Source organism: Podarcis erhardii (assembly GCF_964252035.2).
Source record: "Podarcis erhardii genome assembly, chromosome: 6".
Classification (NCBI taxonomy): domain Eukaryota; kingdom Metazoa; phylum Chordata; class Lepidosauria; order Squamata; family Lacertidae; genus Podarcis; species Podarcis erhardii.
This window is the reverse complement of record NC_138510.1, coordinates 35526458-35550443: the sequence shown is the minus strand read 5'-3', so window position 1 is coordinate 35550443 and position 23986 is coordinate 35526458. Positions and strand designations below refer to the sequence as shown.

At 42.0% G+C, this 23986-nt stretch overlaps 1 protein-coding gene and 1 long non-coding RNA gene across 5 annotated transcripts in view; one reads left to right on the top strand and one right to left on the bottom strand.

Annotated features, from left to right (window-relative positions):
• Positions 1-13177, bottom strand: part of PTPN22 (protein tyrosine phosphatase non-receptor type 22) — a 37442-nt gene extending 24265 nt beyond the window's left edge. For 2 of the 4 annotated variants that reach the window (XM_081864932.1, XM_081864931.1), the window contains exons 1-2: positions 12764-12946; positions 2465-2573 (exon numbers count right to left, since the gene is read on the bottom strand). In XM_081864932.1, the coding sequence (XP_081721058.1) occupies positions 2465-2573; positions 12764-12850 (196 nt within the window). In that variant the 5' untranslated portion in view covers positions 12851-12946. The other 2 variants (XM_081864930.1, XR_014157269.1) reach the window with 2 other exon arrangements.
• Positions 13178-19953: 6776 nt separating this feature from the next.
• On the top strand, positions 19954-23134 carry LOC309344191. Its single transcript, XR_014157648.1, has 3 exons — positions 19954-20120; positions 22039-22189; positions 23032-23134. It is a non-coding gene; the product is annotated as an uncharacterized lncRNA (long non-coding RNA).
• The last annotated feature ends 852 nt before the right edge of the window (positions 23135-23986 follow it).

The following is a 23986-nucleotide window of genomic DNA, read 5'->3' as shown; positions in this document are numbered from 1 at the left end:
TCCACAGAATATCTATATTTGATATTAAATTAAATGGTGTTGATAAATTGTATCTAATAAACTTGGGGTTGGGTCCAAATATTTTCTCATCCAAATGAAAGGCACTTCTACTCATGAATGGGCCGAGTAGCTGATTTGAACATACACAGCTGCAACCCCATGCAACCCTCAGAAGGGGAGTTTTGAGAGGCTGCAATGGGAAGGAGGATTTTTGGATCCAAGCCTTTGAAAACCAGGTTTTGTTTGCTGCGGTTCTGTTCATACAAGAGACTTCCGTGCCTATCATGGAACTTCTGTTCCCCTGCAGCTCTCAAAATCAACTCCAAAGTATTGGAGGACATACATACACACAGAGAGAGAGAGAGAGAGCAGATTTTGAGAGAGCATGGTGGAAAGAGGGGAAATGGAAGTCCCATTGTGTGAGAGGAGTTCTGCTTCCACAGTACTGGATACAACTCAGTATATCCAAGAACATTTTCATCTGGCAAAAGGTCACAAGCCACTCCCCATTTTATTCCTTCTCAGGAAGCATCTACTCATGTGAGCAGCTTTAATGCCCAGGAGTTCGGAGAACTCAAGTTGCAGCTTCCAGAACGGCAAAATATAACTTATGTATCGCCAAAGTTGTTACGGCCGAGATCTCAGAGAGGAATCTATGTTGTTTAATTAAGGGAAGAACTGCAAATTATTTCAGCAAACATATTTGCCAGCTACTGATAATGCCAGGGTGGTGAGTGGACAGTGAATGTGCTTGACCCTTCCAGTGACAATAGTGCCAAACAACCCCTCCCCAGCTGTTCCACAGTGAGGAGGGGGGGAGAGGAACTAGATGAAGAATGGTGGGAGGAGAAGGGTTAAGCCAACTGATGTTCCCCTCTAAATGTTCCCTACCTCTGTAATAGCATTACAAGTAAAATATGAGGTTAGGAAACTATGTCAGCTAACTAGTGGGTAAAGGTAAAGGGACCCCGACCATTAGGTCCAGTCGTGACCAACTCTGGGGTTGCGGCGCTCATCTCACTTTACTGGCCGAGGGAGCCAGCATACACTTCCGGGTCATGTGGCCAGCATGACTAAGCTGCTTCTGGCGAACCAGAGCAGCGCACAGAAACGCCGTTTACCTTCCCACCGGAGTGGTACCTATTTATCTACTTGCACTTTGACGTGCTTTCGAACTGCTAGGTTGGCAGGAGCAGGGACTGAGCAACGGGAGCTCACCCCGTCGCGGGGATTTGAACTACCGACCTTCTGATCGGCAAGTCCTAGGCTCTGTGGTTTAACCCACAGCGCCACCCGCGTCCCTAACTAGTGGGTAGTTGTACCCTGATCAGACGGCAATCACAAGTGAATGAAACAGTAAAGAAAGAAAGGAAAAAGGAATGACTGACCTAAGAAGTCTATCAGCATGCAAAGGTGAACATGAGTCATGGAACCTATACATATTAAGAGTCTTTTTCAGAGAATGGGTATTGTTTTTTGTGGTCAGAATGTGTCAAGGTGACACATTTGTTATGCTCAATGTACATAACCATCACTAAGGTATTATATCCAAACCAAGGAAATAGCATTTTCCCAGTTCTCAGAATGAAAACATTCAGTTGCTGGGGAAAAGAGATTTCAACCCAGCTAGTGCTTCCATAATTGCTGTTTTGACTAATGTCTCGCAGGCACCTACTGATTAATCCTTGTGATATCTCCTCTCCTCTAGCTATTGCTATTTACAGGAAGGTAAACAAGGGTTCTTTTAAAAGCCCTTCTAAACTTGTTTGATCATTTTTCTGAGATGTATCAGAAAACATGTATCTTTGCACCAACCTGTTGATGTGTATTGAGTATGAACCATATACTCATTCTTATTTGCACCTCACTCTGCATTTGTGTGGTGTGTGTGAATAGCATGTTTGCATACAACTTGCCTTGGGTCCAAAGGCAAGTTAATGAAAGGAAAGTTCATGAAAGGAAAGATTGCTCTCCCTATACACACCCCAAAAAGTCTCTCTGAAGTTTATCTCCTGAACAATATAGGAAAAGACATAATGGGCTGCTGAGAAGGGGGAAATTGCCCTCAACAGGATAGAACCTGTTATTCTTCTCCGCCTTCCCCCCCCCCAAGACCTCACTAGAACAAACACTTTACCTGAGATGCAGAGAGGCAATAATGTCCTTAGGTTAATTTAGGATCCAAGCTGTATACATGATATTAATTATAACAAGCACAGGGGCCATTCACACTCCAAGGCTGTGTACACACTCTACATTCTTTCCCTCAAAGAATTCTGACCACTGACATTTGTTAAGAGTTGCTGGGAAGTGGAACTTTGTGAGGGGTAAACTACAGGGCTTTGAGGGAAATAATGTGCTTTAAAAGTAGAGGGTGTACACATCCCAAATACACGTCACCTCATTCATACAGTGGCTGGAAAGATTAAAAACTACGGTGATAAATATTTAATTCCTAGCTTACATGGCAAAATGTCCTTATACCGGTTCTTGCTGATATTTTCCGGCTGCTCAGATGTAGCTGTTGGGTAGATTTTGTCAGCTCTGTAGGTTGCCGATTGCCTTTTCAGTTTCTGTTGTTAAATCATAAAGAGAGATTACAAAGAACATATAGACAGTGTCACAGGCCTGCATCTCCCATTATTTCCTGACTAGCCTCTCTGACTAGCCTAACCACACAGAGAACCAAACAGTCGTCATTACTTTGCAGTGTGAGGCTTCTGAGAAGTGGAAAGTTTGTGAACCAAGCAGGAACAATGCACAGCTCAGGCACATATGTTTCTGATGTGGCTTCATAGAAAAATACTCGTTCCGCAGGCATCGCACAGGTGTAATGTGGTGGAATAATACACTCTTCAGACACATGTGGAAAATATGAAAATGCTTCTATTGACACAAGAGAAGAAGATCAACTATAGCTCTGTTGCTACATTTTCCCCACACAAATACTGGTCCATTCTTCCTGCTTTTGAATTGTCTGGAAACCCAATTCCCATGACACAATAAAATAATCTTTTGTCATGGTTGTTATTGTCATATACCACCCTGGAATCCTCTTGGATGAAGAGCAGCTTAGAAGTTCTTTAAACAAAACAAGCAAATATATACATAAAACAGAGTTCTGAGGATTTAAAAAATCTGAGGTGGCAGGAATATTAGTAGAATTGGAGTACAGGAAACTGCCTTATATGGAGTCAGACCATTGGTTCATCTTGCTCAGTATTATCTAGGCTGACAGACAATGGCTCTCCGGATTTTAGACTAGCTTCTCTCCCAGCCATACCTGGAGAGGCCAAGGACTGAATCTGAGACCTTCACCATTCAAATTAGATGCTGTACCATTGAGCTAAATTTAGCCAATTTCGGCACAATTTGGCAATCCTCAAAGTGTTTTATAATTGCCACTGGTTTCCCATCTCATCCTGACCGCTGTTACAGAGAGTGAGGAACTACGGTGTGTGATAGTAACTGACATAGTGTCTATTTACATACATTTTATTTATAGTTTTCAGCTGCTATACCTTGTCCTCCTCTCTACCACTTTTCATAATATTGCCCAGCACAACAACCAATCCAAAAAAGTCAACATTTCACAACAAATCATGACACAAAACATCTGTTCGGTGCAAAACTCAGGGCTGGAAACCAAGCCTTATGAGGAACGGTTGAGGGAGTTGAGTATGTTTAGCCTGGAGAAGAGGAGACTGAGAGGAGATATGAAAGCCATGTTCAAATATTTAAAGGGCTGTCACATGGAAGATGGAACAAGCTTGTTTTCTCTTGCTTCAAAAGGTAGGACTCAATCCAGTGGCTTCAAGTTACAAGAAAGGAGATTCCGACTAAACATCAGGAATTTCTGGCGGTAAGAGCGATTCAGCAATGGAATGGACTGCCTTGGGAGGTTGTGGACTCTCCTTTTGGCTAGCACTATTGGACAACATCGTGAGATTCACAGAGCAGTTCATAATTCAGTTGAACATGTTAGTTTTATTTGCAGACGATATACTTTTGTTTATTTCGGAACCTCAGACTAGCATACCCATCTTGATCCAGACGCTTTTGGTAAAATATCAGGTTATTCTGTTAATTGTTCCAAATAAGAATTGATGCCAATGTCAAAATTTATTTACACACTCATTCAAGAAATATCAATTTTGCCCCCCCCAAATCTATTTAATATCTAGGTATGTTAATACCAAGAGATATAATACAGTTAGTTACATTTAATATGAATAAATTAATAAAAGAGGTTTCTTAAGATATCAATAGGTGGAAGTCATTGAACCTTACCCTTTGGGGAAGGGTGAATGCTCTCAAAATGAATATTATTCCCAGATTCATTTATATCCTGAGAAGACTCCCAGTTTCTACATCAGGATCAAAGGTAAATTCATTATTTAGGAAATGCCTTTGGAGCAACACCAAGAATATCCTTGCAGAGAATGCAGCTACAAATTAAAGGAGGCAGTTTCAGGAGCCCAAGTTTGGAATTATATCACTATGCTTGCCTACTGTCAAGTACTAAATATTGGAATCTCACTGTGGCCTTACTCTTCCGATATGGGCAATCCTAGAATATATGTACATAGCACCTTTGGTTGGTTAGAAACTACAGTGGTACCTTGGAAGTCGAACGGAATCCTTTTTAGAAGTCCGTTTGACGTCCAAAATGCTTGGAAACCAGGGCACAGTTTCTGATTGGCTGCAGGAAACCCCTGCAGCCAATTGGAAGCTGCGGAACCCATAGTGGATGTTCGGGTTCCAAAGAATGTTCACAAACCGGAACACTCACTTCTGGGTTTGCAGCGTTCAGGAGCAAAAACGTTCTACTCGCAAGGCGTTCAGGATCCAAGGTACGACTGTATTAGGATCTAAATATTTGAAATCTCAGGTGACTCTGGAAACAATTAAATCACTTTTAAGAATATGGGATATATTGGCTAATAAAAACAAATTTGATCCATTTTCCCGTGTTTGTTAAGAGGCCTGAGAGTTGTTAGGAGATCCCTGTTCACTTACACAGATCAACAGTTCTCAGAGTTACCTGAGAAGAGGGATTTATTATGGAGCAGGAAATGGAGCAGGAAAAATGTTATGTTATAATCCCATAAACCCATAAAAATACCTATTGAGCTTTGGGTTCTTGTAGTCCAAAGCTTGACTTTCTTTCCTGCATTGTTAGATGAGCATTTTGGGAATTCTGCGTTGTACATTGTTTTTAAATTTTCCTATTTTTAATTATTTTAAGTGTTTGTATTTTTTTTATCTTGTTGTCACTTCAAGACTTTTTGTATAAAGCATCTAACCAACATAAAAATAATAATGAATCTTCACAGCATTGTTAACATCCATGGGGCAATTGTTTTCTCAATATTTATTTATTTCTCTTCCAGAACAGTATACACTTTCCTAGTTATTCATGAAATTAATCATAGCTCTGTCATTACCCAGCCTTATATTAGTAATAAAAGCTGTTAATAATTTCCATATATCTCTATTCCATTTTTCTACAGATTGGCATGCTTCCGTGTTCTTTATTTCTTTGTTTCTTTCTTACAGTCAGCATTTTAGCACCTCCTGTAAGATTGCTAACTGATATCCTGTCTTTCTTCTTTTACACCACTTCACAAATTGTTTAGCAGTTCTACCTGTGGAATTAGCATATCTCCAATTATCTATAATATGACTTTTAAAATGCCTTTCCATAAACCTTTTGTAAGTATGAAGAAAACCATAATCTTTACAATTACATCTCCAACATTTACAGGAGGAAGCAGCATACATTTTCTTTATTGCTGCAGTGGTGTTACATGCCTGCCAGAAGACTCTAGAGGAATTTTCTTTAACAACCCTTTCTCTTCAAATTGCAGCCCCTGCGTCACAAACATATTTCCCCTGCACGATAGGCAGTGCTTGAAGAGTTATGTTATCCCACTGTTTTTCATGAGATCATAAAACCATCTCACTTCTGAACACCGGCATCAGGACTGCTCTCTGTAATTCTCCTTCCCATTGTCTCATACTGCCACACTATACAAGGGCTGCACAGCCACCAATATACTACAAAAGTCATTTATCCAAATTTATATGTATGTGTTTGCATTTATATTGTTCAAAAGAGTTAAAATCCTAGCCACTCTACGGTCTCATTGCGACATAAAAATAAATTATTTAAGTGCAAATACCAGGACCAAACTGGTGAATAATCTTGCACCTTATGACTCTCCTTGCTTGTTCCATAGCCATGACTATCTCCATGTTCCCTGGCTTCACACACACACACAGAGAGAGAGAGAGAGAGAGAGAGAGGGAGAGAGAGAGAGAGAGAGACCTCTTACTTCTGGCCAGGGGTTGCAACTTGAATAAAATATGGGGGAGCACAGGTAAGCCCTGCCCCACATAATCGATTACAAGGCATGGTGCATGCACACCATTTGAATGGCGGTGCCCATCAATTTTGCAGGACCCAGCCCCCTCAGTTATTTTATAGCGGGGGTGCAAGAACCTCAGCCCCAGGAGTCTTGGCTTTCTCTTGATGACTCCCTATAGCTCAGCTCTGACAATCTCCCCTATGGAAAACATAATGTCTAGTCTGTTTGGTTTATTGAACTACTAAGAAGGTGGCTTCCTGTGTTCCCTCATCTCAGCACTTGAGATCTTCTGCTCAGATCTCCATCCTACACTGAGGCCAGGATGGTCTCCCCTTATAGCAGGGGCCTTACAGCAGCAGCAGTAACATTGTGAAAGGCCCTAGCAAGAGGGAACCATACTGCTTACTCCTTGCAAACGCAAATAATGATGTTTCAGTTTATTTGAAAATAAACTGGTTTGTTCCCCCCCCCCCCGGCTTTTGTATGGCTTTTGTTGCTTCTTGCTGTTCTTTTTGTTTTTATTGTTTGGTTTCTTTAAGTGGCATCAGTTTACAAGATGTTTTATTAGTTGTTGAACTGCTTTTAGAAATTCATATAAAAAAGGGTCACATCAAAAAAAATTAATATAAAAAGTAAGCAAATCAATGGAGCAGGATGGGAAGAGAATCGCCAGTCATGTGGATAGAATCTACATGTGCACAGCTTCAACACACTTCACAGCTTTCAACTGACAAGTTAACAGTGGACAAGAGCACAATGCACAAGATCAATATAATGCACGCTTCCAACACACCTTAGTCCATGTGCCCACCATCCATTGCCACCTATTACAGGATTATCCCATATTTCAATGTAAAACACTATGTCCTGTATTGAAGCTGTTCTGTCCTATATTTCAGGTCTCCTCCTCTTCCTCCTCCTCCTTGTCTGTCTGTCTGTCTGTCTCTCCCCAAATGCATGTATTTGAGGGATCCTCTCCAAATGCATGTATTTGAAATGGTGTGAAAGGTCATGTATTTAAGCTTTGGGTAGCCAAGCACAGACAGACTTACAAATTGTGTGTGTGTGTGTGTGTGTGTGTGTGTGTGTGTGTCAAATTCCAGAGGGGCATGTTGTTAGGCTGCAATAGATTGTAATGGATTGCTCTGAAGTCATTTCAGCACCAGATGAAACAAGAAAGAGCCCCCCCTCAACTGCTCTCCCCACCCCACCCTGTCCTATATTTTGCCAGAACCAAGGTGGCAACCCTCATTCATAACCACAGGGAAGTTGCAGGAATATAACTACTATATTTGTCCAGGAGCTGATGGCCTGCGTGTTACATTTGCCATAGGAAAGTAATTCAAGATAATGCTACCAAAATGCAGAATGAAGAGCCGTGGGTGGGGGAACAGATGAGTCAGAAACTCATTGCAAAACAGTTCAGCAACCCCCACTATGAGAATCATTGAATCACAAAACTGGAAGAGATGCAAAGGTCATCTGGCCCAACTCCTCAATTGAGACAGAAGCCTTTCGACCCAAACATTACTAAGAGATTAGCCTAGATTCATTCCATGGGACCCTCATTGCAAGATTCATAGGTCTGACTTAGTATAAGGCAGCTCCCTGTGATCCTATGGTGTACTGTTAATATATGTAAACTGCCCTGGAATTTGATAGTGAAATGTGATGTGATGTGTGTGTAAATGCATTTCTCCCCCAGTCTTAATGGTGTCCAAAACCTATCATTCCTGCATCATACAGTCAAAATGGGCTGAGACAAAACTATTTTTAAAATGACCAAGTGAATGAAATCCTAACTGGCAGGATAGTAGCTCTGAAGTTGTTGAAGTCTGGATGATCCATGTCACATTTACCATAGAAATGATCAGCCTGAGCTGATCTTAGCCTTGGGCTCTTCCCTCTCTCAATAAACTGAATGAATTCTAATAGCTGCTCATTTTGGCATCTCAAGGGGCTCAAAATTCAACAGGTTCTAGGGTAGGGAGGGTGGTGAGCCCATTCTGATGCTCTGCTAACCTCTACCTCTGTCCCTGTCAATCTGTCAATCACACTCAACAAGGGAAGAAAGGGAAGCATCACTGGCTTGGATCAACAGGCTGATTGTGTATCAAAGGTCTATCACACAGATGATGGAGCAAATTTATTTTCTTTTGCTCCAGAAGATGGGAGCATTGAACCCAATGGTTTCAAATTTCAATAAAAAAGAGATTTCTGCTAAACATTTGGAAGGACTTCTTGATGGCATTGAGCTGTTTGATAATGGAACTGACTGCCTCAGAAGATGGCAGCTTCTCCTTCATTAGATGCTTTAAAGCAGAGGCTGGATAGCCATCTATCAGGATGATGTAATGATGGATTTCCTGCACTGGCAGGGGAACTGGTTTAGATGAACTCTGAATTCCCTTTCAACTCTCTGATTCTGTTACTGCAAGGCCTAAGCAACGGAAGTTGCTTTTAATGCCAGGCCTCAAGAAGGGAACATTTGAAGCAAGAGTGTGTGTGCCTCTCAGCATTACCTTGCCATTGAGTAAGCTTCACACATATGACATTAGGGGGTATGTGTCCTACTTTATAGAGGACAGTCCTCTATTTCAAAGTCTAGTTTAAAGAAAAAGAACCACACAAAGTAAGAGGAGGGGTCCTGAAGTTGCCCATCAACATTTAGCTATCTGGACCACCAACCAAGCAGACACACAGGTCGTCTGATCACAGTCTTCCCCACCAAGGTGAAAAGCACTCTATTTCTTTTTAATTTATAATAATAATTTCTAAATTTGTGTCTCTATATAGCACATGCAAATCTTTTTTCAAACTGATGTCACTCTTTATTGATGAATCTTAAGTAGTCACCCTAACAGACAGAGTTCCCAGGAGGAAGAGGTGCTATCTTTGCCGATTAATCACTGCCAACATTCACTAACACAGGGGTATTGAGTGTTGTGCTGTGTGGAATAATTCAGGTTTTCTTGTGGCTGTGTGAATGGACTCACTCTTTCCTAGTAGAAAAGGAAATGAGGGAAGAGCTTGGGAAATGTCCACCTGCATTCTCAATTACATTTAAATTTCCTCCCACTATAAAACTAGGGCAGGTCTTAGGTGGGGTGGTGGATGCTGTCCTGTTGTCGGTGTAAGATTCAGCTGTAGTCCAGTCAACTTCTGAATATGGAAAGAGGGCACCATTTTGTCCTTCACATCAAGCATAAAAATTTCTTTGGCTAGCCTTGATCCCCTTTCATTCCAGTTGCCTGTACACCCTCAGCCCCACAGGACTTCATGCCTTGGCAGAGGGAGGGGGGAAAGTTGTATCACACAAGAAGCTCTGTGGGCATTTTCACAAGCAATGCCAAGAATGCTTTTCAGTCTGGAATGAGTCACTTGTGAATGTTATTGATATGCATGCTCCAGGATTTCAAGGGCAAGTTCTGTCTCATGAACCTGTTAGAGTTATTTGAGAGAGTCAACAAGCATATAGACAGAGGTGGTCAAACCGATACAGTGTACTTAGACTTTCAAAAAAAGCTTTTAACAAAGTACCTCACCAAAGGTTCTTGAGTAAACTTTGCAGTAATGGAATACAAAGAAAGGTCAAGAGTTAGGGGTGAGCTTTGTGGTGGCCAAGTTTGCTGATGATATGAAATGGTTCAGGGTCATTAAAACAAAAAGAGATTGTGAAGAACTCCAAAAGGACCACTGTAAACAGAGGGCTTGCCCAGAATTCCCTTTGTACTGTGTTTTTCAGGCACAGGCATTTCCCACAGAAAACCACCACTGCCATTTGTTCTGATTCAGCAGTAAAACATGGTTTTTCCCAGGGAAAAGCAGGACAAAAAATATATATGTCCACTTTCTCTATGCAATTAATATAGAAAATATTTTCTCCCTCTCTCATAACATTAGAATTTGTGGACATCGAATGAAGCTGAATATTTGTAAGAATCAAGACAGGAAAAATAAAGTTCTTATCTGTGCAGGGCATAGGTGTGATACAATACGATACGATAATCTTTATTGTCATTGTCCCATACAGAACAACAAAATTGAAAAAAATCTACATCAGACATTCAAAAACCAACAAGCCTGCTATGCCAGCCTGGTTAACCCCCTAAAAAATCTGATACCCCATAATTAAATACAATATACTCCCACAGAGACTACCTTACACTGTGTTTAAAACCAAAATTGCATTTGGATAAAAACTGTTTCTCAGGCGGCTAGTCCTAGTCTTTATAACCCTGTACCTTCTTCGAGAAGGCAGAAGCTGAAAGAGATCATTTCCGGGGTGCGTACTATCCTGCACTATCTCTGCAGCTTTCTTATGGCACCTGGAAGCATAGATTTGATCCAAGGTGGGAAGAGTGCACCCAATTTAAAGTCACTTCTCCAGGAGACAGTGATGGCCACCAACTTTGGTGGCTTTAAAGAAGATTAGGGAAATTCAGAGTGGACAAAGCTATCAATGGCTACTAGCCATGCTGGCTAAGTTCTACCTCTGCTGTTGCTGGGAATTGCAGGTCAGCAGAGTCCTATTGTACTCATGTCTTGCTTGTGGACATCCCACAGGGATCTGGTCTGCTGCTGTGAGAACAGGTTGGTGGACTAGATGGGCCATTGGTGTGATCCAGCAGGTTTGGTGGGTGGGTGTACAGAATAAAACTGCTTTAAATTGGACTGGCATTCTAGGCAATACAGATTTTTCATCTGCATTAAAAGTGAGAAATACAACCTTCTCCCCCCAAAAAACACAAACACATAAATTAAAGTAACTTGAAGAAAATCACTATTCTAAACACTTTTCTTCACTGATACCCCATGTAGGCTTTTGTATTCATAAAATACTGGGTCATGCCAGAGTGAGCGTCTTTCAGTCTGGCAATCCAGCGTGAGGACTCATGCCAGAGCACCGAACCAAAAAACGGGACATACTAGGATCCAAACAGAAGCTGGAATTGGCTTCTGTGATCCAGACACTTGGAGGGTATGCAATGTATCCTGCAACCCACCAGGGTTACGTCTATTGCAGGGCACAGCCGTGGGGGACAAGCTGTCCTTCAAATAAATAACGCCTGCCGCCATTCTTTTTTTCTTCTTTTTTTTATTTAACAAAACGCATATATTGCTTGTTTGTAACAAAACCTCTAAGCAGTTTATCAAAAAAAATCAGTTTTTAAAACCGTTTGTAATCCTCTCATGGGAGGCCTCTGATAACCCTTGATGGGTCAGACTAAAGGCCTGTCTGCCTATCTTCCCAAATATCTATGGGAAGCCCCTGCTGCCAACACTTGTGGCAGTGAATTTCATAGTTTAACGAAATCCAGAAGCCTCACTCCCTGACACTCTCCCCCCCCCTCCAGTTTTAGCCAAATCATGCTTCCGCCACTCTGGGTAGCCTTCTAAACATAGATTCTAAAGATAGGACTGACTTTTGATGTTGGCAACATTGGGTACCTTGCCCACACCCCAGAAGGAGGTCCACTGTGCGTTCCCCAGAGTACCCTGCTCTGCTCCACCTCCTTACTGTTCCTGCAGTTCACCTGCTCTCTTCAAGAACACAAGCAAGGAGGAGTAATTTCCAGAGAGGTAGCTGCATTAATTCGTTGTAGCAAACCAACAAAGAGTTATGACACCTTAAAGGCTGTCATATTATGGCATAATATTTCATGGGCTGCAGTCCCCTTCAGCAGATACATGATCCTAAATTGGCAAGCATATATGCACATGATTTGGGGAAATGGGGAAATACTGAGGTCAGAGGGATATAAAATGGAAAAAGAATACAGACTCTGACAATTCTATTAAAAGCTAATGCATAATATAATGACCATTAAGAAAGCATTTTGTCATAGCACTGGATGTCTCAGCATTGGACAGAGGAGGCAGATTAGCAGACTTTGCTCCTGCCCTCTCCTCCTGGGCAGTGGTGCACATTGGGCTCAAAGGGAATGTTGCCTATAGCATGGAGGTGGAAGCATTTTGCCCAAGGGCCCCCCAAACATGGTGTCAACACTGGCTATGTGACCATCACAAAGGCGAAAGGGCCAGGATCCCCACTATCCCCCATTGGCCACCTGTAATCCAAACACAGTTTTTATCTCCCCGTGTTAGTAGGAAATTAGCAGCAAATGATTTTGCAATCAAGCCAAAAGCGATAGTAATACAGTCTCACAAGAAGAAACAGGAAGGACCTAGTTTTGAAACGGTAAAACACGTAAGAGCCAAACAGTTAAATACTTTTGCACCTTCGCTCCTTCATTGCTGCTTCAACGGTATAGCTAATTGCTAACAAGCTAGAAGACTCAACAATTGTTAAGCCACACATTTTCCACAGTAGCTGAAGGCTTCCCCTTAGAATGAATTCAGACTGAGAAATATCGCTGCTGTTTACTTACCAAAAATTCTTTAGTGAACTCCTCTTTGTTGAGCTTTCTGCTTTGGGCTGTTTCCAGATTTTGCGTGATAATTTCTCTTTGATCCATTCTGTAAAACCAGGTGAAGCTGAACTGTTAGAGATAAAGATGGACATGACAAGGTCATGCTTCAGTGGAAACTACAAGGAAGTTCCTGTCGAAGTCTGTGGTTTACTTACTTCATCACAAGACCTAAAGGAAATTAGTATGTGTGTAGCACCCACTGTGGGGAAATTAAAGAATTATTCCACGCTGGGCCCTAGTGCCTCCCTTTACAAGAATGAAATAATACACCGTTTTTCAAAAAGAAAAGGCATTCAGCTTTGCTTGCATTGATTCTGCTGGGCTTGCTGCTCAGATTAGATTCTTGAGAACCAGGTCATCCTTGGTCTGAAGCAATTTCCACTTGATGAACTGGAAAAATCTCCCTATAAAAATCAGCTCCAGAAAAGCTGCATCTGATCCCTGATAGAGGCCACCAAAGGGATCAGCGTTCATTACCAAGGCTCTCTTCAATCACCACTTTGAAATATCTCTGTGTAGATAAGCAGCCTTCTCATTCATCCATCTCCCCCTGGAGAGGTGGCTTAACTTCTAAATGCATTAGTCACGCCTCAGCCCTAAACTTTGCTGGAAAACTCCAAAACATTCAGTCATCACCGCCCTTTCACACGGCCTGGGATGAACTTTGTGAAGCCACGTCAGAATCAGACATTTATGTTAGAATGTTGAAGTTACACAGGGGTCAATGAATAAGAGACTAGCCGGTTCCTGGAATGCATGCTGTCTGAGTGACTGTGCTGTGAACATCCATACACTTTCCAGAATATCTTTATTCAATCACTGCTTTTGGAAAACTAACTAAAAACAGAATCCTGGTTATCCTTCCTACTTAACTCACAAAAATACTATGCAAGAAATGCAGAGCTTTTCCGCCAAAGGGGAACATGGCCCCCAGCTGTTTATTGGCTTCCATATGTGGATGACTAATAATTGTGATTTCCCATGTGCTGTGGAGAAAATCAGATAGTCAAAACAGAATCTAAATAAGGCAAAGTTTATTCCTCTCCAATTTGGCTTTCACCACAAGGGGTTTTGACGGAAGTAAGCACATATCAACACAACACCATTCGCTGTTGATTAGAAATGATCCCAAGCATCAGCACTGAGTTCAAATTTTCATATTAAAATGGGAAACAACATCTCACCTATAGCTGGACAATACTGAAATTCCAATAACATTCTTGTCAGCAGAGAATTTAACAAACCAAATATTTTGAATTCACCCGATGAAGGGCCAAAATACAAACTGGCCCTTTGTTTTAACATAAAGAATGCCCTTCCAGTTCACATGAGAAACAATATATATCAGCCACAACAGTAAGCAGATCCACACCATACATTTAAAGCACCATACATCCAATGCACATTCAAACCACATGACCCCCCCCCCTCAAAGAATCCTGGAAGCTAGGGCTGAGGTAGAAATTTGATTCAGGTAGCATTTAAAGGTGAATCTATTCAATTTGCACTTTTTGAAACAATATGAGAACCAAAACACAGCCATCTTTTGAAAGTCACAGTTACCCAGATTTTTAAATGCAGTTCTCCAACCAAACCATTGTGGAAATGTGCTTAAAAATGAATATATTAATGAAAATAACATAAAATTTTATGGTAGTAGTGCAGTGCTTCTCAAACTAGCTGATGTGGTGAACTGGCAGTTCCTCGCCCCAATGTGCTAGGGACCAGCAGCATATTTGTGCCATATTTATTATCAGATTTACACAGGTAACTGTCTAAAATAAAAATAGTAGCAACACTTAGCACAGAGCAAGGGTAGCTAATAATAGCAAAACAGGGCAGGCGCACCTGACGTGTGGCTTCCAAATGTTGCTGAACTACAACTCCCATCAGCCCTTCCTGGCATAGCCAACAGCAAGAGACTTTCCCCATACATTTGATCACTCTAACAACACCCCCGTCCTCACTTCTTTCACTTCATAAAGGAGCCAAGACTCTGGACCAGGTGTGTTTTTCCTTTTTCTAAACAGCAAATCTCCTGTGCTGAAGAGAGGGAGGAGAAATTTTAATGTTCAATTCCCCCCACACAGCTGTGAAGTTCTCTGAAGGACCCTTAAACTACCTTTCAGAGCTGCTCTGGGAAGATAAAATGAGCAGGTATAGCCATCCTGGGCTTTTAGGCTAAAAATAAACTGCTAATAAAACTTGGCAGTGCACTTTGGCTTGACACATACCTCTGTTACTGGGAATATGGCTTCTAATCAAATTAATAACTGCAGTTTTCCTTTGCCAGATTTTGCATTTTAGCCACTATAGGACAGATTGTTTTTAATTGCAGCTTACAAAGTGGATTTTCAGTGTGCACTTCTTATAGATATCTCATAGAATCATAGAGCTGGAAGAGGCTGAGGACTATCTAGTTCAATGCCATGCAATGCAGGAACCTGCAACCTTGGTGCTATCAGCGCCACGCTCTAACCAACTGAAAAGTGAGCTCTCTCTTGAGCCAATAAAACCTTGCTATGTGCAGGAGCAGACCTCACGAAGCAAGAAAAAAAAGTCTCCACAGAACTCAGATGCACCAGAAAAGGCCGAGGGGTTGACTGAGAGTCAAACCCGACTTTACTGGGTGCTTTGAAACCAGGGCCAGCCCAAGACATTTTGTTGCCAGGGGCAAAGGACAAGACTGTGCCCTCCTATTATGCCACATGCAGAATCTGGACTGCAGTTACTTCATCACTGACCTCAGACAGTGTCCACCACAGTGAATAGCAGGCTACCTTAGGTCATGTGGAGCTTAGGAAGCTCACAGGGGACTGCAGAGCTGGTCCTATTTGAAATAACTTGGTAGAAGGAAAGGAGTGATTTTATGATGAGGCATCAAGATCACTTTGGGCAGCAGATTCTAAATGGAATGCAGCTCTTTCAACTTTCATCTCTGCATATCACGAAACAAAGTTATAAATGAAGATGGGAATGGTATAATTTTGATATGTTTTCCCCATTTCCACTGCAAAATGTCAGTTGTTGTTGTTTAGTCGTTTAGTCGTGTCCGACTCTTCATGACCCCATGGACCAGAGCACGCCAGGCACTTCTGTCTTCCACTGCCTCCCACAGTTTGGTCAAACTCATGCTGGTAGCTTCGAAGACACTATCTAACCATTTCGTCCTCTGTTGTCCCCTTCTCCTCTTTTCCAACATCAGGGTCTTTCCCAGGGAGTCTTCTCTTCTCATGAGGTGGCCAAAGTATTGGAGCCTCAGCTTCAGGATCTGTCCTTCCAGTGAGCACTCAGGGCTGATTTCCTTAAGAATGGATAGGTCTGATCTTCTTGCAGACCATGGGACTCTCAAGAGTCTCCTCCAGCACCATAATTCAAAAGCATCAATTCTTCAGCGATCAGCCTTCTTTATGGTCCAGCTCTCACTTCCATACATCACTACTGGGAAAACCATAGCTTTTACTATACGGACCTTTGTTGGTAAGGTGATGTCTCTGCTTTTTAAGATGCTGTCTAGGTTTGCCATCGCCTTTCTCCCAAGGAGCAGGCGTCTTTTAATTTCATGGCTGTTGTCACCATCTGCAGTGATCATGGAGCCCAAGAAAGTAAAATCTCTCACTGCCTCCATTTCTTCCCCTTCTATTTGCCAGGAGGTGATGGGACCAGTGGCCATGATCTTCGTTTTCTTGATGTTGAGCTTCAGACCATATTTTGTGCTCTCCTCTTTCACCCTCAATAAAAGGTTCTTTAATTCCTCCTCACTTTCTGCCATCAAGGTTGTGTCATCTGCATATCTGAGGTTGTTGATATTTCGTCTAGGTCGGCCCTAATGTTTGACACTGAGGCATCTGCCTCAGGCAACTGATACTGGGTGTTGTGAAAGGGCAGCAAAATGTATTGGACCAGCCCTTCTAAGGATAGCTGACCTTCCAGGGTCAGAAAAGTCACTTATCCTGTTTCATTCTTTAGGGTTGCTAAAGAAACTATATACATGCTACAGCTGAGCCTAACCAGTAAGATGGGCCTCATATCAGAAAATGAATCCTGACAGGACAGGACCTCGTATTTTCCACAAGGGTAGGGACATGTTTAAACAAGGCACTGCAACTGTGCCTTTAATGTCAAATTGACATGCAAACATTAACTAGAGGTCTTTCAGCAGTTCATACCACTGTGGGTGAGAACCTAGATGGGTTGGAGTGTACAGCAAGCGTAAAAGGTGTTATGGAGCTCAAAAGCCACGAAGTGAGAGTCTGTTAGCACAGAGTGGGGCCCTCTGTGTAAGAAGCAAAGGGGGAGTGAAGGCTGGCAACACTATCCCTGCCGCATGGCAATCGCAGTGCCTGGAGACACACAGTCAGGTTGTGTATCTATCCTCAGGCAGTGACCAGAGGTGGAATGACTACTGGGAGGAGCACAGAGAGAAGAAATGCCATGGTGTACTTGTAGCATGAAAACCAATAAACATGTCTCTCCCACATCAGGCACTGTAATTCTCCAGCATTTTGACACATACACCAGTGTGGTGTAGTGGTTAAGAGCGATAGACTCGTAATCTGGTGAACCGGGTTCGTGTCTCGGCTCCTCCACATGCAGCTGCTGAGTGACCTTGGGCTAGTCACACTTCTCTGAAGTCTCTCAGCCCCCTCACCTCACAGAGTGTTTGTTGTGGGGGAGGAAGGGAAAGGAGATTGTTAGCCGCTTTGAGACTCCTTAGGGTAGTGATAAAGTGGGATATCAAATCCAAAACTCTTCTCTTCTTCTTTACCCCCAAAGGCGCAGCAGATGGACAGATGCCATCAATAATCCAACAACATCTGAAGGAACAAACTGCAGGTTCCCTATTCCAAATTTAAAATGGCAATATACTGTAAAATCACAGCAAAGAAGTAGTTTAAAACAGAGAACTGAAAAACAATCAAACACAGAAGTAACAACGTAAGCTTCTTCAGTGAGGGAGTTCCATCACCTTGGCTCCACCAACTACCAAGGAAAACCTATATAATGCATCCCAGTCAGTGAGCAGTGGAGCAAGAGCTTCCAACGATGAACACAATGGGCAGCTGAAGAAGAAGGTCTTCCAAATACTGTAGTCAGATACATTTAGGGATTCATGGGTAACAGCCAGCACCCAGAATTATTCCCAGAGTTTACCTTTCCTCCCCCCTTCCTTGTTTGCAATCTGCATTTCTGAGTGCAATTTTGAAAGAAGAAGAAGAAGAAGAAAGCATGTGTTTGTATGTGTGTTTGATTTTAAGTTTTGCAAAAAATACATAGAAGTGGCTTTGCCCTGGTGGCTGGTGAAAACTTAAGGGGACATTAAACGTCTGGCAGGGAGAATTTGTCTGGCAGAGAGGAAGACTTGATAGCCCCACTTCCCTTCTGAAGATGCTGTGGCTCTGTGGTTGGTGCTTCTGTGAGTCATACTTCTATGAATTATCAGGTATAACTTCATCTGGTCAGAGTCAGAGGGGCATTAGATGAGCAGCACAAGAGAGTGCCTACTTCCTAAAGCAAGAAAAAGTTATCATCAGTGCCTGGATTCTTCTTGTATGGGTTTGTTCATAGACAGTGCGCAAGATGAATCGCTGCTTCACCCTTTGGATTTCTTTGTATGTGGGTAAGAACAATGTTTTGGAACAGATCTTATCCAGAAAGTTTTTCATTTACTCTGATTTCCAGATGGGTAGTCGATGCAGTCAACCAAATTATGAAAGGATATTAAGGACACTGCAATCCTGAGCAAAGGAATATTGAACTGGTAGAATAGGGAAAAATGGCAGGGCTGGCTTGCCCATGAGGTGAGGCGAGGGTGTCACCTCAAGAAGCAGATCCGGACCAGAGGAATGTGCCGATCGCTGCTGCTGCTTCCTCTGCCACTGTGCCTGGGCCAATGCGGCTGCCCCCCCCCCCACTGCTACGGTGTTCCTACCACTGTGCTTTCCCTGCCATGCCTATGGTGTGGTGGCAGTAACAAGGCAGAGAGGGTGTAGTGGCACAAGCAAAGGCACATTTGTGGTAGGGTGGGTATGGATTGAGGGGGGCAGCATTTAGCTTTAAGCAACTTTCTGTTCCATCCTATCTTTTGATGGTGTTTATGAAGATATAATTTTTCAGCATATGAACCCCGAAATCTGGCATCTTCTCCAAACTTAGGCCAAAGTGCTGCAACCATTTTGCAGCATTTTACAGTGCAAACACCACATTCTGCAGAGCGCCCAAGCTGAGAAATTTATGCATCAAACCAGGGTTCATAGTTAACCCCCCCCCAAATCCAACATTGCCCGATTTACTCCTAACCTGCGCCAAAGTTTTACAATTGCTTTGCTGTGTTTTGAAGCACAAACACCATGTTTTCTGGTGCCCCCCCCCCCACAGAGTAATACTTCAAGCCAGGCTTTAGATTGAATCGGACACTGTTATATTTTAAAGTCCATTCAATATCTGTCAAGGCCCATACTCAGAGCAGCTTCACAACATAAAAATGCAGAAGGGAAAATATATCTCTCACAGGTCAATATATTTTCTTTTTTCTTTTATTCAATTTATAGAATGCAATTGTGAAAATACAGAGCATTTCAAAATGGTTCTAGTTCCAAAATCTGACTGTTCCACTCTACTGCTTACCCCAAGGGTGGGGAACCAGTGGCCCTCCAGTTGTAGTTGGACTTTGATTCCAGGCAGCATGGCCTTTGGTCAAGAATGATGGTTGTTGTAGTCCAGCAGCAAGGACCACAGGTACCTGACCACCTAGGCTTTCCTAGTGGAAAAAATTGAGCAACCTTGAAAGAGCAGGACAAAATGGGACACACACACCATAAATATATTTTCAGTTTTTTCTGTAAGGAGCAGTTAAGAAACATCATAACATGAGAGGACTAATATATAGCTGCAGCATAGAATGGAAGCTGATTCACATTTAGTATGATGCAATTATCCAGTTACATTTTTGACATATCGCCCCATGTTTTTCCCCCAACAGATTGTTTTACAGCATTCATTCAGAAAAATACAGAAGAGATAGCCACAGAGGGGACAAGCACAACAATAACTTGCTTCTATGATATGGAATACAGATTTGACAATAAATACTGGTGCCGAGGAAGTTCCCGAACATCTTGTGATATTTTAGGAGAAACAAAGAAGTTTGTAAAGTGGAACTATAAAAGCAGATTGACACTCCTTGATAACAGGAAAGGCGTCTTTTGGGTGACAATGCACCAACTGACAGAAGATGATTCAGGAACATATTGGTGTGGAATTGAAAGGCCTTTTGCTGACATAATGACTTCAGTGAAACTGAAGGTAAATAAAGGTAAGGTGTCATATGAGTCTCATCACTACCTTTATTGTTATAATGCAAATAGAAATAAAGTTCTTGTTGCCAGCTCTGATGGAGTAAGTCAGCCTCGTAAATACAGTAACTACACAAAAGTTACCAGCCTCCATTTTTTATACTACCCTGTATTTTCATTCTGGCCAAAGAGGAAGGGATGTCCTTTCCTCTGTGGTAAGCATTAAAGCCTGGTTGTTGTTGTTTATTTTAAAAAAGGACTTCTACCAAGCAGACTGGTGGAGGAGGGACAAAATGGCAAAGTGATCTGTCCCCTCTCTGCAAGTCTCCACCATTTCTGTGCTTGGTTGTGGACAAAGAAACTTTCCTTCCTCTACATTTGGAATTGAAACCAAGAGGGCTGGCAGAAAAAGGACAGAACAATGTATCCTTCCACTGCTAACCCTTCTCCCTTGCCAGCATAGTTGGTCTTTAAGGTGCTACTGGAAGGAATTTTTTTATTTTGTTTTGACTATGGCAGACCAACACGGCTACCTATCTGTAAATAGAATTTCTGGGCACTTAGGGCTACCAGGAGGGTTGTTAAATACAAGGCTGGATTACTCAGTAGGCACCAGTCATGTTACATTAGGAAGGCCAAGAAAAATATGCGTAGTTTCCCCCGCCCCCCAAATTGGCATTCCAGTTACATATATAACTGGAGCAATTAGGGATTGCATAGAACTTCCCAGTAGTTTATGCACTTACAGTGCAATCTTATACAAGCAGTCTTCGCCTGTTCTCATTCATGCTGCCAATAACAAAGTGTCACACACCTAACCTTAGATCACATGAGTAAGGTATTCAGTTGCAAATCTCCATTTTACAGGTAGGTAGCTGTGTTGATCTGCCAAGGTCATACCAATAACAAACTTAGTTGGTCTCTAAGGTGCTACTGGAAGGAATTTATTGTTTTGTTTCAATCTCCATTTTGTGGGAGTTGTCTTTTGTTCTCAAGCAACTAAAGACAAAGATGTGCAAATGTGTCTCTCCTGGAGAAAACAGCCTCGGGCTGGAATACAAGCTAATGGAATGGCTGTGGAATGGCTGTCATGCTGCTACTCTGGCCTGTATTGATTGCTCTAGCCATTTCCTTCTCTATGGCATATTATCCTACTAATTTTTTTTAAAAAACAACATGTTCTTTATAATTTTTCTTCTCTCCCACCCCCATTGCAGTATGGGGAGGAGCAATCATGACCACTGAGGGGAGAGGAAGTGTTTAACTTCCCACATGCCATAGTCTTAATATAAACCACAGGTGAGGGTTTTTTGGGGGGGTGAGGTGGGGCTGATTGCAGTGTTTGGTATTGTTTGGTTGCTGGCTGAGTAGATAGGCCCTGGACTATAGCCACATCCCAGCTCTTATCAGGCCATGACGGGGAATCCAATGTCTTCCCCGGTCTATTCTAAGGTTACCAGATTTTTTTCAATGAATCCGGGGACACTTTTCAACTTCAATGGATTTTGTATGGGGACTGATTTGTAAATCCAGGGATTGTCCCCGGGAAACGGGGACGTCTGGTAACCTAAGTCTACTCTGGCTTGTCCCCTTTTGTTGCTGATGACAGACCACTGATGACAGAACAGCGAAGTATCAGAGCTTCCATGCCTGCAATGAGGAGACTTGCCAGAACAAAAATCCTCTTCTGCCTGCCTCTCCCTGACAGTTAGAAAGATCCACTTTACCTTATGGCCACTCTGATGCCAGTTCCAGAGACTCTAGGATAGCACCCTAAACCAAGAATTATTTTTCATTATTCATTGCTTGCACAGCCAATAACCATGAATCATTTCCATAGTATTTTTCAGTGTAAAGAATGTACTACCTTTCTCATAGCACAAGCAATTTGCCCAGGACTGTAAATATAACAAATTATATTTCATTGCTATTATTCAGCTCCTACAACACGTCACTATGTGCAAACCAGTCCTCCCTCCACTCCCTCATCTACAGCTGAGGTTACTACAGCTTTCCCAGATATTTCCGATTTTAATTTTAACGCCTCTCTGTCTTCCAATGCCACTTGTCATCATAAAGTCACAGAAAGGTAAGTGCCATCTAATCACAAGATTATATTTGGTGGCTAACTTTGCATAAACAGAATCCACATTTTGTTTCTAAATCAACCTTTTATTTCTGCTCTGGTGTGCATACTAGAAACAATGAGCCCCAGTTCATTATCTGTCACATTCCCAATAAAGGAGACAATGAAAAAAATGTTGTCCTTGCCAATTTGGGGGTGGGGATACTCTCATTGGGTTTGAACACAAAATTTGGTAAGTTCCCTTTGACTTAATCAGTGATGGTTAAAATTGCATGTAGAATAAGATCTGACCATAATTAGCATAACTATTTATGTGTCTTAAATGCATCACTTTTATGTGACTTCAAAGCATCACTTTCAAGGACTGGGAAGTTCAACCACCAACACCCACTTCCAAACCTTATCTCCCCCACTCACGCACCTGCTATTTGCATTGATAAAATGATTTGTGCAAGTTGTGCTTAGTATTTCCCTGGGCCTAAGGCGGACACACTGTTAAGCAGTTGCTCCATGTTTTTTATGATTGCTATCTGCTTTCTTGCTGAAGGCAAAAACTAGCATTTAACACCTTTCGTTCTGCAGCAATCAATTGTGGGGGTGAGGGGTCCACAGTTAAGGCATAACTACAATTTCCCTATGGTGCCAAGATGTATACAAATGTCAGGGTGGTGGTGTGTATCATCACCAGGAGAGTAAAAGCTTGTCTTTCCCCATCACAACATACAGTGCTCATAATGGTTAAATTTCCTTTGGTTGAGATACGACTCCAGTTTGTAATTTACTTTCTTGCAAAATCGGTAAGAGCAATTGTTTAGGATTTCCCCCTCTTTCCTCCTCTGTTTTAGAAACTGGAATTATAGCCCATGGGGTATTCTACGCTGGGTGTTCATGGTTCTTCTCGTGGCTTCTTTCATTCTGATTCATTGGAACATCATATCTATATAATGTAAGAGTTTATTTGTTGTCAACTATTACCCTGAGGATTCTTACAGTCTATTTAACAGCATACTAGATTTATTAGTGAAAATCTTTGGCCCAGGAAAGCAAAGAACTGTAGAGGAGGAAGCTGTAGAGAAGAACCACTTTCCAAAGCTGCTCCCTCTTTTCAGCCCAGTGGGCTGAAGGGGCTAGGTGAGGGCTTCATGCCCACCCTTCATTGTGGGGCAGAGGGGAGCGTGCCTCAGGCCTGACACACCAAAACATCTCAGGCCACCCCTGGGAGAAAGCAATTTTGACCTGCCTAATCATCAGCAAAAGCAGAATCCTTTATACTACTCACCCATAACCAATTCAGCCTTATTGTTGAGATTAGAATGCAGAGAGCAGTAGTGGCATGAACCAGTTAAGGAGCTATCAATATTTGTTCCCTATCCATAAAATTGTGACAGTTTATTTAAATCCTGCCATCAAGTCAATATTGTTTCTTTCTTTCTGCAAATATTGTAACAATGGGAAAATATGATTTATTGGGGGGGGGACAGCAGAATATAATAATGAGGATAATAAATCAGAAATGGAAGTTGAGGGAAGTCCAAAGGGAGGGAGGGGGAGATGTAATGCAAACTATATATTATGGATATAAGTATATTTGTGATGAGAAAAAAGAAAATCAATTTTTTTAAAAAAAAATTAAAAGGAGGTATCAAATTTCGGAGATATCAAATTTAGTAAAACATCCTGAAGTGAGCTATTCTCCATGCTATAGGGGAAAATGGCACTAAAATGAAACTGAGGGAAAATGGTCTCCCGTTTTATGCAGCAGGGATTGCAAACCTGTGGTTCTCCATAGGTTGTTGGCCT